This window comes from Meriones unguiculatus, chromosome 7, assembly GCF_030254825.1.
Source record: "Meriones unguiculatus strain TT.TT164.6M chromosome 7, Bangor_MerUng_6.1, whole genome shotgun sequence".
NCBI lineage: Eukaryota > Metazoa > Chordata > Mammalia > Rodentia > Muridae > Meriones > Meriones unguiculatus.
In genome coordinates, this window is record NC_083355.1 from 7,060,813 (window position 1) to 7,077,958 (window position 17,146).

The 17,146-nt window shown below is 54.7% G+C and overlaps 1 protein-coding gene across 1 annotated transcript in view; it reads right to left on the reverse strand.

The window, feature by feature from the left end:
• Window positions 1-571: 571 nt before the first annotated feature.
• The window catches only part of Tmem104 (transmembrane protein 104), a 57,227-nt gene continuing 40,652 nt past the window's right edge, over window positions 572-17,146 (reverse strand). Inside the window, exon 10 of the mRNA XM_021635241.2 lies at window positions 572-4,169. Within this exon, the coding sequence (XP_021490916.1) occupies window positions 3,409-4,169 (761 nt within the window). The 3' untranslated portion in view covers window positions 572-3,408. The remainder of the gene's footprint in view (window positions 4,170-17,146) is intronic.

The following is a 17,146-nucleotide window of genomic DNA, read 5'->3' on the forward strand; positions in this document are numbered from 1 at the left end:
GGGGGGGGGGAGAGAAATGTGAGGTCATAGAAAGAAGAGCATCTAACAGGCCCTAACAAACCCCACCCCCAATGCTGGTTTTTTTCTTTTGATGCAACATGGGAAGAGCAAGGCCCTGTCACTTGTCTCGCAGTGGGACATGCTTACAGTCTGACCCAGTTCCCTCCCGTGGCTGTCCTAGCTGCTTCCCTCCCTCCTGTCTTTAGTCAAAAGCTCATAGTCACATCAGCATTTTCCAGGGAGTCAGTGCTCACAAAGGGGGTTGGGGTGACACAGCATCTCTAGCCATAACCCTCCAGCTTTACTTACCTTGCTCTTTGCAAGGGGAGGGCAGTCCTCAAGTTTCCTAGAAGACTAGGGATCTACAGCCAACCCTCTTCCCCAAAGCCTCCTAGATTTGGATGACTCCAGGTTGGTATCCCTTTTCTGGAGTGCAGCAGGCAGCAGCCACGGGATTAACACCTCATTAGGAGGTGATGGAGCTAAGCAGTACCTGGGAGCCTCAACTGGGTCCTGTCAGTCCCAGGTTACCCCTAAGGCCACAGCTGGCAAATGACAAGAGACAACCACGGGTAATATAGCAGCTTTATTAAGGACTTTGGTGCCGGGATGAGCTCAGTCCTTTAGTTTCCATGACCTATGATCTGGGGGCGGGGTCCCCCAGAAGAGGGATGGTTACAGATGCTTGCTGCTGAGGCCACGGAGTATGGCAGTTTGGTCCTCACAATGTATCCAGCACTGTGCAGGGCACGCAGCCCCTAAGAAGGCCGACAGGGCTTGCCTCTGCCTGGCTGTTAAGAACCAGCTTCTCAGCAGCCCCTGGCAACAGTCAGCTTGGTACTTTACCCCTTAGGCAGATGTCAGCCTTCCTCTGCCTCTGGAACTACCAGGTACTTCAGCAAGAGCCCCATGAGGCGGGCACTGCCTGTTGCTGAGGCTGCTCTTGGCCCCATGTGGTGAGGGCAGCTGTGTGGCCTTGGGCCTGGCCTGGTGCCCACTGCCATTTTCTAGCACTCCACAGTGCCTCGCAGCCTGCCATCTGCCCCATCTACCAGTCTCAGGTGAGGCACAGCCAGAGCTCTTGGAGCTGTGCTCCAACACTCAGCTGGGCCTGCTGCTCTGTGGAGAAGGCTCGCTCCCACCTTGACCTGGCCTGCCCTTGGGGCTGGTCCAGAGCAATGCGGATGGATGGCAGTGACAACCACTGAGTTTCAGACCTCCTCCAGAGACTCAGATCCGGGGCCAGGCTGGGCTGGTTCGTCTGCTGCCCTCCCAGCCATGAACCTCGGGGCCTCTTTGCAAACACATACCAGGACCAAGCCTATCACCTTACCCAGGTGATATAAAGACTTTTAATGTGCTTGATGCCTGTGGGGGAACAAATGACAGCCACACCCACTAAAGCCAAGCCCTTTGAATTTTCTCCTCTTTGTGCCCAATTCTCAGGGCCCACCAGTGACAGAGGCCTGGTGTGATGAGGAAGGTGACCTCATGTGACTTCTAGCAGGTCAGACAATAGGTGGAGATCAGAGAGCAAAGAAACCAGACAGTGGCAGTGGGGAGGGCTTCAGCTTGGCATCAGTGGTGGTCACTGGGTCTCACCTCCCTCCTAGGCTGGGGCTTCCCTAACTTAACTTGGGGGTGGAGGGGAATGCAGCAGGCTCTCTGCTGCTTCCTGAGGCTCCAGATTGCCACATAAATCAACCTGGGCTTTATGATGCTAATAAATTTTCCACCAAAATTTGGTTTGGAGCCTGGGGGTGGGGTGAGGTGTGTGTTGCAGTAAGATGATTTAATTTGCTTTGTCCTTAAGCAAGAGGGAGAAGGGTAAGTACAGATGTTTTAATTGAGTTCTCAGCAAATAGCCTGAGCAGGGGGGTGGGGTGGGGGATGGGCAGCTCTTCCTAATTCCTGGACCTGCTTCTGTATTGCTTTCCTCACTTGGCCCACCCTGGGGCAGGGTCTCCTGGGAAGATGCTGCATTGGCGGACTGGTGTAGGGATGTCTGGTTTTCGTGTGGCTGGGCAAAGATGATGCTTAAGAGCTACGGATGTTTGACAGTGTCGAGAGCTGTAGCAGGCCCACGGTGACCTAGACATTCTTAGAGGCAGGGATGCAGGGGCCAGAGGTAGCAGGTGCTGCCAGCGGGCCCCACATTCTTCGCAGGTTCTGCACAGGCCCCTGAGTCCCCAGGACATCCAACAACGTAGCAAAGTTCAAGCTTTAAATATGGCAAGACGTAGAAGGGAGGAAGTGGCTGGCGCAGGTCCCCTTACTAGGGTGAAGCAAGGCACTGAAATCAAAGAGGGGCAGGAGTCTGAGACCCTCCACCCCAGAGGCAGTTCTGTCTAGGACAGGTGGGACTAGGCCCAGGGTTGGGGCAAGTCAGGGTCAGGAGGGATCCCTGGATCCCAAAGCAGAAGGCACATCAAAAATGTAGCTCATTAATCACTCATCACTCCAAGGCCTAGTGGGTGTATGCCTCCTGAACAGGAGGCAGCTGGGAGCCTGGCCTCCTTCCACAGGAATGGTGGTAGGCAACCCCTCCAGCTCCACAGTAGCCAGGGACCTGGACAGTGTGGTCACTGAGTGCCCATGACCAGGCTCCTAAGGGCACCACCTCCTTAGTGTTGCAGTGCAGCATGGGAGCAAGTTGGGCTGTGTCACACCAGCCTGACCTTTTGCAGAGGGCCACTCTGTTCTCTCCCTGCTGTCAGTCCAGGGCAGGCAGCCACTATGGGTGTGGGTGGGATGATGAGCGCAGCTTCTCAAGTGGTACCCTGCACTTCAGGGGGAGCCTGGGCTCCAAAGGAGAAGCCAGGGAACAGAGTCCCTTTCAGGGACATAAGCAAAGGGCTTTAAGCCCTGTGGAGGGGTGCCACATCTGCCTGCTTTGGCAGAGCTGGGACCCACAGCAAAAGCTCGCACGGCTCTTGTCTAGGGACCCTGGTACCAATTAGCACATCCTGTCCTTGTCACTAGAACTGGCCAGGCCTCCCACAGGAGAAGAACTGAGCAACTGTCAGGGCTGGCAGGAAAGTGGACCCTGCCCATCACAAGCAGGCCAGGTTAGGAGAGCCAGGGCCTGGGATTTGCCTTTGAAGAGGCAGCAGCTGCTAGTGGACGGTCAAAGGTGCAGGACAGGGCACAGGGTCTGGTATAAATAGCAGTGCCAGCACTGTCTCCTCCGCCGCACAGAGGAGGGAGCCAGCCTCCCATGGCAGGCGTGGAAGGATGTGTGTAACAGCCACATTCCCAGGGCTGTCCTGCAGGGTGAAGTCCTGGGTGGGCCAAGAGCCTCAGCTTAGCATGCTCACGTCGGCCAGGGTGGCAGCTAAATCCTGCTTCCAGGCGGGGAGGCTGGAGCTGGGCTGTCCCTGCCTCCCGTTGTCAAGACACTGCCTGCTATCAGAGCTGGGTCTCATTGAGGACAATTTTGGCTGTGACAAAGAAGAAGCAGGAGAAAGCCCAAAGCAGCACAAAGGCCACCCAGAAGGTGTGGCGGAATGGGGACCGATGCTTGTTGACAGTTCCATAGCCAAAGGTCAGCTGGGTGTCCTTGCGGCAGAGGTACACCAGGAAGGCAGGGGTGACGTACTGGATGCCGGTGCCTGCGTAGGCTCCTGTAATGCCCACCAGGAACTCCAGGTCATGGGTGCAGAAGGCCACCAGAACGGGGGGCACCAGGGTGATGGTGGGGAACACCACACGGTCCACCACCCATGGGTACGTGCCACCCTCGCGGTGGAAGAGTGTCTTCCAGTTGTTGCGCAGGGTCACCGCGATGATGGGGAAGTTGGTGCTGATGGTGAACACAGGGAAGAGGCCCAGGAAGAACCGGACTGCTGCAAGGCCCACAATGTCGCACCTCGCAAAATTGAGGGTGTACATGTCCATGAGGCTGTCACCACGGAAGCAGAAGATGGCCGTGAAGGAGAGAAGTCCATAGAAGGCCAGGATCAACGTGTAGTCCAGGAACACCAGGCGTGTAATGAGGCGCTTGGAGGCGATGGGGGTGATGAGGGATGGCAGGGAGTGTTGGCACATGAAGGAGTAGACACATACCCCCAACAAGTTCTGGACCCCGGAGAAGTTGGCTAGGGATGGGTGCCCCTCTCCCTGCCCGTTTCCAATGCGTACCAGGGCCAGCACGATCATGATGGCAAAAGCTGTAAGACAAAGAGGGGGTCAGCGAGGACGAACTGGCTTGCCTGCTCAGACTCTGCTCTGCAGGGCTGTGCAAAGGCCCAGGGGAAGGAACTGTAACCCCCAACCTCAGAGTACCCCCATCCTCTTCTCCCCCCTCTTTCCAGAAGCAGGGCCTGGGTGTGATCCAGAGACAGGAGGTGCTTGGGTAACAGGTCCTGATGAGGAGCTACTAGCATCCCCTTCAAGGACTCTCTCAGGGACTCCGTCAGCTTCCTGTCAGAGGCAGACCTGGCCAGCACGTGTTTCTTCTCTCTTCCTTGGTTTAAAGGTCTGTCCAGGGAGGCCGGGTGTGGGATACGGGCGCCGAGGGGCTGAGAGGCACGGTACACTTGGGAGGAGGCATCTCGTGGGCACAAGTCCCCTGCTACATGTGGGTAAGAGGGCAGGGGTGCTGGCAGTTGTGTGTAGGGCTGGGTGGCCAGGGTCTGCAGCAGGTGGGACATGGTGAGGGGGTCACTCCAGGGAAGAAAGGGCACAGGAGAGCAAAGCTGGAGACAGGAGCCCTGAGTTGCTGCTCCTCAGGCTGGCAGCAAATGGCACATGTCTCCACTCTTCTGGGCTTGGGGGTTAGGAAATTTGCTGCAGAAGAGCATCTGTGACCTTATGTGTCCGAGGCAGTCAGGCTCTGTAGAGACAGCTGTCTGAACCTGGCAGTCTCTTAGAAGGCCTCCTCTCAAACCCTCCACCTGTGGGCTGGCTCACCAGCCCCGCTTCTAGAACCTGAGGTTCATGTACTACAGCATGACTGATGTGAAGAGGGCATTTCTAGGTCTCTCTAGCTTCTCCTATCTTCTACTGACATCATCTAGGATTGCCAGTACTCAGCACACACAGAGACCCCAAGTCTTGGTCTCCATTTTGAATTTATAGATCCCTGTTGTCTCTATTTAGAACAGGTCTGACTACTCCCTGTGGTCTGGGACAAGTGCACAGGGCATGTGACACTTCTCTGTGAGTGGTGGGGTCAGAAGTGTCTGGCATGTCCTGTCTTAGATGATCGGGGCTCTTCCTCAGGATGAAGCTGGGGGACCCGTATTGTCTTCCACAGGACACTGGTACACCCCGTGGTTCCTGGGAGAGGTTGTTCTGCTGGGACCCACAAGAAGCCAGGCCCACATCTCCTCCCATCAGGACGCCTGGGAGTGGGCTGGAGCCATCCATTACTTTTAATCAGAGTTGCCTGACATGGGGAAAGGATGGGAGGGGGGAGCTCGGAACAGACCCGTGAAAACTGCCAATAAAGATGATGATTGGTTTCAGCTGTCACAGAGGCTCAATTCCACCACCATTCCTGCTCCAGGGCATCACAAATCTTTCCAGCCCCGGCCAGGCAAAGGGAAGCATTGGCTAGTTCCTCTCTGAGCCTCAGTCCCAGACCCCAGGAGTCTGGCTCATCACAGAGGTGCAGGGAGCTGCAGGAGTTGTACTGAGGCATGGCATGGGGGAACTCTCTAGCTGGCTGGAAGTGGTGCCCTGTGTGCCAGTGAGGGCCCCAGAGCCTCAGAACAGCAAGGCTACTGGACAGTAGTTATTCAGGAGGTGGGAGCAGGCAGCTGTGCCACTATAGGGAGGACACTGGGTGAGAGCCAAGGGAGAAGCCATCATCGAAAGGCAAGATTTAAGTTGTGTTTTACCATCACCGTTTGGGAGGCTACCTGTGACCTGACCCTGCTCTAGGCTTTGACCACAGCCAGCACGAACCTGGAAAGAGGCCAGGGGAGAAATCCTGCAGCTGTCTGTTGCTTGAACCTTGGGTCTTTAGAGAGGGCAAGATGGCAGGACTTTATGGCTGTGTTTGGCATCAGGTGCTGGCTACTCCTTCTAGGTTCTCTGGGACAGCCTCAAGAGCTGTGGATAGGTGACTGCCTGCTTGTTCAGGGAGGCCGCCTGGACAACTCTGGCTGGGCTCGCTCGCTCTCCAGCATCTAGCTGCTGACATGGTCTTCCAGGGCCTGCATCCTTACGTTAGGCTTTTCTAGAACTCTCAGTATGGCCAGCATTAACTAGTCTTATCTGTTGATGTGATTCCAGAGATCAGTGATCAAGCTGGGCCTGATGGGTGCAGGCCTAGAACCCCAGCTACTCAGGAGGCTGAGGAAGTAGGATGGTAAGTTCACAGCCAGTGCCTGGGCTACACAGTGAGTTCAAGGCCAGCCTGGGGAAATATGTGGTGTTCTGCCTCAAAATAAAGAGGGCTGGAGTGATGGCTCAGCAGTGGTTAAGAACACTTGCTGCTCTTCCAGAGGACCTGAGTTCAGGTCTCAGCACGTATCTTACAATTGCCTAGCACACCAGCTGGGCGCACACATGTGGCATACACTTATACAGGCATATACACATTAAACTCTGTTAATAATGAAAGCAGAGGGCTGCAGTTGGAGCTCAGTGGTAGACTGCTTGCCTAGTATGCACAAAGACCCAGGTTTAATCCAGACTAACCCAGTCAATCTCAGTCTGTCCTGGAGGGCCACTTTGTAGGATGGCAGCTTCCTGAAGGGGAGAGGCTCATCCGTTCCTTTTCTCCCTCCCTCCACTTAGCCACACTGGGCACTATCTGTGAAAAATGACTCAGCTATGGGGACAGCATACAAAGACCACCAGGTCATGTTAGGGAAAAGCACGGTACCATGCCTAAGCAGAGACGAGGTAACTCCTGAGGGCCTACTGTGCACTAGGCCCAGGGAACCCAAAAGGAGACACATCTCCACACCTGGGGAAGGGAGGCGGTTCTATACACGAGTCCAAGGAATGCTTTGGCCAGACACAGGTGGGGACGCTTGCTGAGGCAAAGGAAGTACAGAGAGGCCTGAGGGAGAGCCCCAGCCAAGTCCAACAGAAGGGACCCACTGACTCCCCATCACCTGAGCACACTTGGATGGCACTGTCCCCTGGGAACAGAAAGGGGAAGGGAAGAGTGTTGGTCTGGCTTTCAAACAGTTACGCCCAAAAGAAACATTTATGTCCCTAACTGGACAGACACTGAGGAGAGAAGGGAAGGAAGCGGGGCGGGGTGGGCTGGGAGCTCTGACCTGAAGAGGTCCCAAGACCAAGTTGCAAGACCAAACCTCAGTCTCCTGGGACCAGACTCCTTTGTCCCTGGCACCTTCCGCCTTCCCCAGGTGCCACAGGAGCAGCAGAGTTCACTAGCTATCTCTTAGATTGATCGCCCCGTCCCTGGGGAGGCGGCTGCTCCGAAAACTCATTAGGTCTGCTAATAAATCAAGGTGAAATAAGATGACAGGCCGGGAGCGACTGACAGTGCAGAAGGCGCATAGGGGACTGCCGGGGCCCGGGCTTATGCTGCTGTTCACCTCCAGCTGCAGGGGACACACAGATGGACATGGAGGTGAGATGTCGAGTGGCCCCTGGACATCCAGGATGTCCCCATCAGAGCTGCAGGGGTCTGCCCTTGAGCAGGGCCTGCAGTTCCCGGGTGGCAGGGCCAGGTGTCCCTGTCTCTGCCCCGTCCTACTGGAGGCTCCAAGAAGCCATATACACGGGCATACACCTGCTTTCCACACTGGAAGTCACACCCCGAGGGGTGTGAGGAAGCATCGAGGAGCCAGGGAGGACTCAGAAGGCTGGTGAGAGCTTGACATCAGATCACATGGGGACAGCGGGCCTGGGGAGAGCATCTGTACAATGACAGGGTGTGGGGGCGGGAGGCCAGGGTACTTTTCTCATTTATAGAAACAATTGTCCTTGTATAACCCGAGGCTTGGCCCTGACCATTCACTCATTGGTCACTCAACAGACTCTCTGAGTGTCTGCTGAATGTTGACACTATTCTGGTCACTCAGGGGTAAATGCACAAGACAGAGGCAGGCCCTGTCTTCATGGCGTCCAGAGTGCAAGAGAACCAAAAGATGAAAGGTGTCAAAGATAATCACAACAAAAGAAGGAACTGGTTAGTGGCCACCTTCGGGGCAGGATGGATGATGACATCCCTGTGGTGAGAATGGTCCAAGTTCAAGGGTGGAAGCCCATCTTGTAGAGTTGAGGGGAGGTGGGTGCCTGGTCCTGGCTGTTCTGTTCCAGGGTCTGTAGCTGCCTCACCTGCTCTTGGTTTAGGAGAGGAGGGGGAGGAGGGCTCATTGCAAGGCAAAGATGAAGAGCCAGGTGCCCCTCCAGTTTCCAGGCTCCCAGTCCCCGACTCTGCCTGAAGCCATGAGCCGCTTCCAAGAGGACTTCTGACAGCTGATCTAAGCTCTGCAAGCTGGCCTTGCCATATCGATTCACCTTGAGGCACAGCTTGCTCCCAGCATCTAACTCCTTGGAAGGAGGGAGGGAGACAGGTGCGGAAGGCAAGCCATTATCTGAGGGGCTGAGACAAAAGCAGGCGCTGCCTCTCGTCTCCCCTCCCCGTGTCAGGAGGCTAGGGCAAAAACAACATGGGCACCAGCCACCCTACAGCACCTGGATGGCTTTCTTCCTTCCTTTCTGCTGTCAAGAGCCAGATAAATCCCTCTGGGAGCTGTCTGACCCAATGCTGTCTGTCTGACATCAGAACACCTTCTCGGCAGACAGAAACGGCAAGCCACATCCTCCTGGATACGTGCCAAGGACACAGGCGTGCTGATTCCTAAGAGCCTCAGAATAAACAAACAGCACCCTCCTTTTGGAGCAGGCCCTGCCTTCCAGGCACTCACCCCAGGGTGGGGAAGGTGAGCCGGGATTTACTGGCCAGGTGAACACGATGGAGTTACACGCTTGTTGGGGCCAGATTTGTGATGAGCAGGAGCCCGACATTAGGGCACCTGTAACAGATGAGAGGCTATGGGAACTGGGTTGGTTTTTCTCCTAAGCACACACTCAGTTCCCAACTCTCAGGCAGAACCTGGAGTTAGCAGGGAGCGGCTCCAGTCTTCACGCACTGGGAACGCAGCCTGGGGCAGCACCTAAGTGCTAACTAAGCCTGCGCTGTGTGTGAGAGGGGGCACCTCCTCCTCTGTCCAGCCAGTGACCTAGCTGCCGTCCTTGGTCTTCGAGTCTTGGTGTCGAGCATGCGAGGACCTTGCCTGGCTTGCAGGATCCCGGCATCTCGTGGGCTGGCAGGAACTGGGCCACCTGCCTAGGTTCTACTGATGCTGGGGCCATGGACCACTGCTCCCCTACACCCTTCCCTGGGGACACGATGGCAGTGAAGGCTGTGAAGTGGCGTTACTGTTTCCTTCTTCCCTGTGACTAGTTCTGAAATGACATGGGGCACTTCTGAGTATGCTGATGTCTCCCCTAGAAGGTGACAGCAAAGCCCTGAGCTTAGGCCAGGAGGTTGGCTCAGTGAATAAAGGAGTTGTAGCCAAGCCGGACGGCCTGAGTTCAATCCTTGGGACTTGTGGTGGAAAGAACTGACTCCCGCATGTTGCTCTCTGATCTCTAAACGCATGCCACGGCACACACACACATGCATGCAAGTACACACAACTCATATAGCCCAGGGTAGCCTCCAGCTTACATGTAGCTAAGGATGATCTAGAGCTCTTTACTCTCCTGCCTCCACCTCCCAAGTGCTGAGAGTACATGTGTGTGCCACCATGCCCAACGTTATTTTTTTCACACAGATTATAGCTAAAAGCATATATTTTGATACATTTCATAAGTCTTTTTAAATCGAGTGTATTCTTAAAGATTTATTTTTACTTTATTCAGGTGTATGCCACATATGTGTGGGTGGCCGGGGAGGCCAGTAGAGGTCGTCAGAATGTCTGGAGCTGGGGTTATAGGCAGTTGTGAGCTGCCTAGTGTAGATGCTGGGATCTGAACTCAGGTCCTCTGGAAGAGCAGGAAGTGCTCTGACCCAGTTGGCTGCCTCTCCATCCCCAAACGTGAGTATATTCCCATGGGACAGTGGGGTTCACTGTGAACAGCTGTTCTTTGTGGGTACCTGCGATGTACTGACTTGTTGGGACTTTCAGAGATCCCTGCTTTGTGCCCAGACCTCAGCCTTAAGGTTTAATCATGAGAAAAGCTGAATCTCCTAACTCTAAGCCTCGGTCATTTCTCCTGATTCGCATGGGGAAACGGAAGGTCCGGGCTGGAGGTGTGACGTTGCCTTTAGAAGGTGAAAGGAGGGATGGGCAGTGCAGCTGGGAGAGCATTTGCCTGGCAAGGAAGGAAGGCCCAAGTTCAATCCCTAGTATCTTGAGTGAAAAAAAGATAAAAGGCTTGAGTCCCCTTGGGCTGTGACAGCCAGCGTGTCCTGCTCTGCCTAGGAGCTCGGAAAATCGCATGGGACCCAGGCAAGACACCCAAGCAAGAGGGTGTCTTGATACATGTGAAGCTGGAACCTGACCCCAGCCCGTGGCCTACAGCAGGGCCTAAAAGGTCAAGACATAGAGCTTGTACCAGGTGAGGAGGGCATATGTCCATTAAGACCAGACTACACACTACAGTCCCGCCCTAATCTCAGTGCACAAGAGGTACACAGATACTTGAAACTGGAGCTCTCAGAGCCTCGGATGACTCCAACAAACACTGTCCCGGTATGCCAAGGTCCTAGGTGCTTCCTACAAGCAGCCATTTCCTTCATGGTTCCTGGAGAGGGGAGACTCCCCTTTCAACTCTGAGCTCTGTACTGGTCCCAGATACCCACCCTGGGACAGGCTCAACCCTCTGCCATTTCCTAAGTCTCTTTTGTGGCTCTGGCTCCAGCTTAGCACATATGAGGAAGCAGCCATCCACTGAGGTGGCCATCTATCACTGTGGCTGTCAGGAGGACAGCGCTGTCTTCTCCAAGCAGAGAATCAACGTGCCAGAGCTAATGATAATGAATGGCCAGTGAGCACGCATCAGTGCCTAGGCCTGGTTCTCCCGAGGGGAGCTGGGTCTGGTGGAGGACTTCAATACAGCTTTGTCCTTCACTACCTCATTGCCCTCCCAGGACACAGGGCCATAGGTCCTGCCTGAAGCTGGGTCCTAGGGGGTTGGGGTGGGAGACTGACAAGGCAACAGGAGCCAGAGCTCAGAAGCAAGAGGTGTCCCAGCTCTAAAACAGGTGCAAGTGATTGCCGGTTATTCTTTAACCCATAGGACTAACTGCCTGCAAAATGGGGGTGAGGGCGCACATTCAGACACAGGAAAAGAGCTTGAAGGGTGGGGGCATCAGTGCTACCCTGAGAAGCTGCTGCATCTTACAGACAACTGAGGGACAGGGTCTGTGTTTTGTTTTGTTTTTAAAGTCTAAAATTTCAAGTTACACTGGGCTCAAGCCGAGTGCCACTAACTGTTAATCTTGAGCAGCTTGCTGTACTGCCTTTAAAAATGGAGACGCTAGAAGGTTGGCCATATGGGTCAGCAGGCAAGTGCAAGCCTCAGAACCCATGTCAAGGTGGAAGGAGAGAGAGGACCTCAACAGGTCACCATGGCACATGTCCTGCCTTCCCTTCTCTGTCTCCTCCCCTCCCCCAGACAGACACAGCCCCCCCCCCACAGGATAATAATAAAATTAAATGGAGGTGCTGGGGGTTGGTGCCGGGCGGAAGGAAGCAGCCAGTGTTCCAGTGCAGTGGTGACTGGCATGGGCAGGACTGACTGACAGCAGTCACTGAGAAGGTCATCCCTTTATCATGGCACAGCCTTCCTTTTCTGTGCTGAGGTGTGGCTCCCAACACCAGCATGTGCGCTACACTTTCTGTGCTCAAAGGAGGAGACTGGGCTCACTTTGGTGACTTTCCAGCTGGTCTAGGAGCTGCAGGAGCTTCCTGAACACCTAACACTGGCTATTCTGAGAGGCTCTGGAGGGCAGGGGACTGGGATATTGGGGACTCAGTTGCAGGCAGCTCACACCTGCTCTAAAGATCCTTGGTGCTTCTTCTTGCCTCATCTAGGGTAGTTAAAGCTATACAAGGTAAGTGTCTTCCTCTGTGTGTGTGTGTGCGCATGTGCACTCTCCACAGATTCTTTGATGTCTGAGTTGCTCTAGCCTTCCTGGCTGTCACTCATCTATCTGAGGGGCCAGAGGTCTCCTGTGTGTTTCCTAGGAAAACAAGATAAGCGTGGGAGATGCCTGATGTACTTTGGGGTTCTGGGTGAGACTTTTCCCAAGACTACATGACCTGCCTCTGCTGACCTTGCCTGTAACAACTCACTCTGAACACTTTCCTAATGAAAGAAGGGAACTTCAGCTAGCCTGGCTCCTTCGGGTGCCGGGCAGGTCCCTGTGCTTTCCAGAAGACCCAATCCTGTCCACTTTCAGGACTAATTCTACCTCATAGCTACAAGCTTCTCCTGGAGGGGCTTGGAACGGAGCTCTCCCTCTCCACCTGAGGCAGAAGATACAGGGTAGGCACACAGTCTCTAGAGCAGCCGAGTTCCTAGTATGAAGCAGGAGTTCTGGCCTCATCATCCTTCAATTTCCCCCCCTTGGTGTACACAGGTGGAGCCTGGGAAGCAGAGTCTCCATTTTTCATCCCTGAGTTGTCAGGGCAGCTTGGTTAGTGACCGTGGGGACGGAAGAGTCAGGAGCCTGGCTGTGAGCCAGCTAATCTCCTCCTGGAGATTGAAACATAAAACTTCGGGCACTGTTGCCCTCCCCACTGAAGGCTGCCTGGCCTTCCCTCTAGAGCGGCCTGTGCAGACGAACTGAGGAGGAGAGGAGAGTGAGGAAGACCGGGAGAGGTGACAGACACCTCAGCCTGAAGGAGCATCAGTTCAGACCCTTCTCTCTGCTGACCACACGTGCCTTCCCTTGCCCTGGGAGTGTCCGTTAGCGGTCCCACCAACCCTCTGGGTGGATCAGCAGTTCAAGTCTGGTGGGTAGGTCTGCAGGTGGCCGAGACACATGCAGATCAGAGCTGCTAACAAGTGGACCTGCTGAGATGGGAGACTGGAGGAGAATGGCTTCCTTCTCTTGGTACCTAGCACAGCGTTCTGCTTGGTCTTGACTGACGCTGGCCAAGGGTGCGATTGCCAGCTGCCTCTTCTGTAGGAATGGTTGGTGGCATGTCTACTTCACCCCAATGGCCCGTCCACAGAAACCCCAAGTTCCTCTCTACACATTGATCTCTTCCTGTGCACAGATAATGTCTAGGAATCTCAGAGTACAATGAAGACCACCAAGGACTTGTTGGGTCCCCTCTATTTGTGGACTAGCCACCAAGACTCCTAGAGAGTGGCCACTGGGCAGGGCAGTGTTAGCACAAGGAGGCTGGCTGCATGCAGATGGGTCAAGGCTTTTCCTGGGCTCCTGGGCAGCAGCAGTTGAGGGGCTGCACAGGAATTCAAAGGCTACTTGGCAACAGTGGACAACAGATGGCCCAGGCTTACAAGACCCCTGACTGCTGCCTGCGACAGGTCAGAGCAGCCCCACTGGGAGACTCTCCATGGGGCCACCACAGACCTGGGGACAGGTGGAAACTAGAAAGCCCCCCGTTTCCAGGTGGAGGTCTCTTTTTGGGGACCTGTGGCCTTGTTTGCCACCACTGCCTGGTTGCACCCTGCCTGCTGGCTTAGAAAACAAATCTGGGGCACTTGTAGGGGGTGGGGTGGGAGAGCAGGACTGAGCAACTTCCCCAGGCAGAACAGTCCTAGCTCATCTACGGATGCCTGGCGAGGATGGTGTCTGACCCACTTTGAGGGGAGCGGGGAGCTGGAGACCAGGAGGCGTCAGTTCTGAATACACAAGCAGAGGGGAGGAAGCCCTCTGGGCCCGTGACAGCCCAGAGGAGGGCGGTGGTGCTCCACAGCGGCCTTTATTAGAAAGAATTGCGTTTTTAATAACACCGATGGGGTGCCCTTCACTGAGCCAGCTGTTGGGAGCTGAAGTGGGAGGCATCTGTGCAGGAGCCGGCGTGGGTGGGTAATGGGATTGAAGTCATAATGCTGTTGTGGCTCCTTCTAGCCCTAGTGCTCCTGTGGAGCAGCCAGCTGGATATTCAGGGAGGGAGCCACCAACAGGTCCAAGTCTTGTTGCTTAGGGCTCAGGACTGCAGGCTGGGCTGCTGGACCCGTGGGAGGGAAGGATGGTGCCTCTGCAGCTGGCTCACATGTCCCTTGGCCACCTGCTGCTCACAGAGGGCTGGGACTAAAGATAAGTCCCCATACCCCAATAACACGGTTGAGCCTGCTCATCTCTCTCAGGTGGCGCTAGCAAGTAGAGGCTGGGGTGCAGGGACTGCAGCTGGGTGTGGGGGAGGGGGCAGAAGAGACTGCCTTGCTGATACTGGGCATCATAGATTGTTTCTTTGGACACGGCTGAAGTAATGTCCTTGACCTCACAGCCGGTCCCAAGGAAGGTTCATTCTGAGGACAGCTGACAGTGAAGGCCATGAGGGCAGAGCAGGTGCCAGGTACGGGTCTAATAAGCACCTTCTATTCATCTCACTCTATCTCCACAGCCCTCAGCGAGGCAGGTCTTCCTTGCCAAGGCACACAAGAGGGTCCCAGAGGACTGAAGCTTGGTCTGTGCACAGTGGGAGAGGATGCCATTGGGCCCCTTTAGGGAGTGAGGCCAGAAAGTGCAGTGACAATCAGCAGCTGTGGCACCCAGGTAAGGTGCAGTGCTCACGCAGCAGAGGTCTCCTTGTCCTTGGGCACTCAGAGGCATTTATTATCCAAGTACACTCAGGGCTGAAGTGATGGCTCGGCAGCTAAGAGCGCTTGTTGCTCTTCGCAGAGGACCCAGGTTTGATTCGTAGCATCCACAGTGACTGCTAACAACTGCCTGATACTCCCGTTTCGGGGGATCTGATGCCTTCTTCTGGCCCTCTGTCACCAGGCACTCATGTGGTATGCATACATATACATGCAGGTAGAGCACTCATACACACAGAAAAAAATCCAGTCTGGCGAGAAACGAATCCACGTTGGCATCTGTCACCTATATTCTAACACTTTCCCTGGACAACTGGCTATTTGCACAGGCCATCTAAGTCTTCAAATCTCACTGTACGACCACAAGGGGACTTAGCAACTAATGAAGCGAGGGAAGGGCGGAGGCAGGGCCCGCACTCCTGGGCGAAGCTCTGGGGGCCTGTGGTCGACCCCAGCTTCATTTCAACAGATGGCAGAACAAATTCCTAATTAAGTGAGAGAAACTTTCCGGCTCAGCACATTTATTCACGATTTTCCGGTCCCTTTGGTGCCCATTCTTCCCTCTTGTCTTCTGGAACCCGACCCAGCTTACTGCCTCCTCAGCTCCCTGCTCAGCTCTTGAAAAGGAACAGCCCTCATTTGGGGAGAGGGGAGAGAGAGGGTGTGTGTTGGCAAAGTGTGGGAAGGAGGGAGGTTAAAAAGGGAGGGGAATAGGGTGGGAAGAGAGAGGGGTAGAGGGAGGGCAGGAGGGTCTTGTGGGGGCCAGGTCACACAGCTGCTTCTCAGAGGCAAAATGACAACTTGGCAGAGGCTCCCGAGGGCTTCTGAGATCACTGCCCAAGCGGAGTTCTAGAAGAACTGCCTGGGGGTGAGCTTGGCCCAGAGGAGGGACATCCTTGCATCCCAGGCCTTAGCTGGGCAGGCTGAGGTCCCTTCCATGAACAGGGCTGCCTGTCTAGTGTGGCTCTGGGGACTTCCGTTGCTTGGTCCTCCTCAGAGCAAGACCTGGAGTCAGGTAGAGGAAAATGCCTGCTTCTAGTTGAGGAGAAAACCGTCCTGGCAGTTCCTCTGCCCCAGCTGGGAGCTTAACCACGCTCACCATGGTTTAGTTTACTTAACTGCAATTTTCCTTTTCCTGGGCGGCTCTGTCACTGGGAGGCCCAGCTTTTTAAGTCCAAAGGTCTGAGTCTCTCACAGTGAAAAATGACTGCCTTGTGCCCTGTCACCAACAGCAGTGCGCCTGGGAGACTCCTGACATTTGATTATCTCTCAGCTCCAAGGGAGAAGAGAGGCAAATGTTCACAAAGACAATGTCAAGACAGCAGCATCGCTGCCAAGAGACAAGAGTGGGACCCTCACGAGCTGGTCTCTGCTCAGGCTCCCACAGCTATCACAGACCCTCAGGACCACTGTCTCCTGCTCTGTAGCACACAGGGGCTGCTTGGAGGCCCCAGGAGTGTCAGGGTAGAGTTGGGGGCTCTTCTGCCCTGTAAGAGGCAAGATGGAAGTTCCCACAGAGGAACAGTACCTTTGAGTCAGGAACTTGCTTATATACCTGATGCTGGCCTTGAACTTTCTTCCCATTTTATTTTTGTTTTTGTTTTTGTTTTGTTTTATTGGAGACAGGGTTTCACTGTGTAGCCCTGGCTGTCCTGGAACTCACTCTGTAGACCAGGCTGGCCTCCAACTCAGAGATCCACCTGCCTCTGCCTCCCGAGTGCTGGGATTAAAGGTGTGTGCCACCACCATCCAGCCTTACTTTGTTTCTTTAAGATTAAGTTTTGAAGTTTTGATTGTGGGCCCTAGCCTTCAATGACTAAGCCCCCTCTCCATGCCTGGTTTTTATTATTTTAAAGTTTGTGTGTATGCGTGCATGTGTCCGTCTGCATTTGGGTATGTATGTGTATCTTTGCACATGCAGGCAGGTGTTGGTGGGGCAGATACATCAGAGTGCCCTGGAGCTGGAGCTACAGGCAGCTGTAAACCACCCACCGGTGCTAGGAGCATGCACTGGTCCCTGTGAATGTTGGTGAAAGTGTGTGAATGAGTCAGAGGATGACCCTGGGGGTCAGTCTTCATCTCCGCCTTGTTTTAAGACAGACTCTTTTGTCTATTGCTGCACACACCCTGAGTTTCTGGAGACTCTGTATCTAGCTCCCGTCTTCCCATAAGAACTGGGATCCCAGACCCCTGTGCTACTGTGTCCAGCTTTTATGTGGGTTCTGGGGAGCCAAACTCAAGCTTGTATGGCAAGTGCTTTTTATCTACCAAGCCATCTCCCTAGCATACCCAGACGTCCGGCTGGATTCAGGGGAGGGCAGAATGGAAAGGAAGCAAAGGCAGGTTAGTGGGAGCATTCCAAGATCTGGGGCTTGCGGGCATCAGGAGTTCTGCTGTAATTCTGACC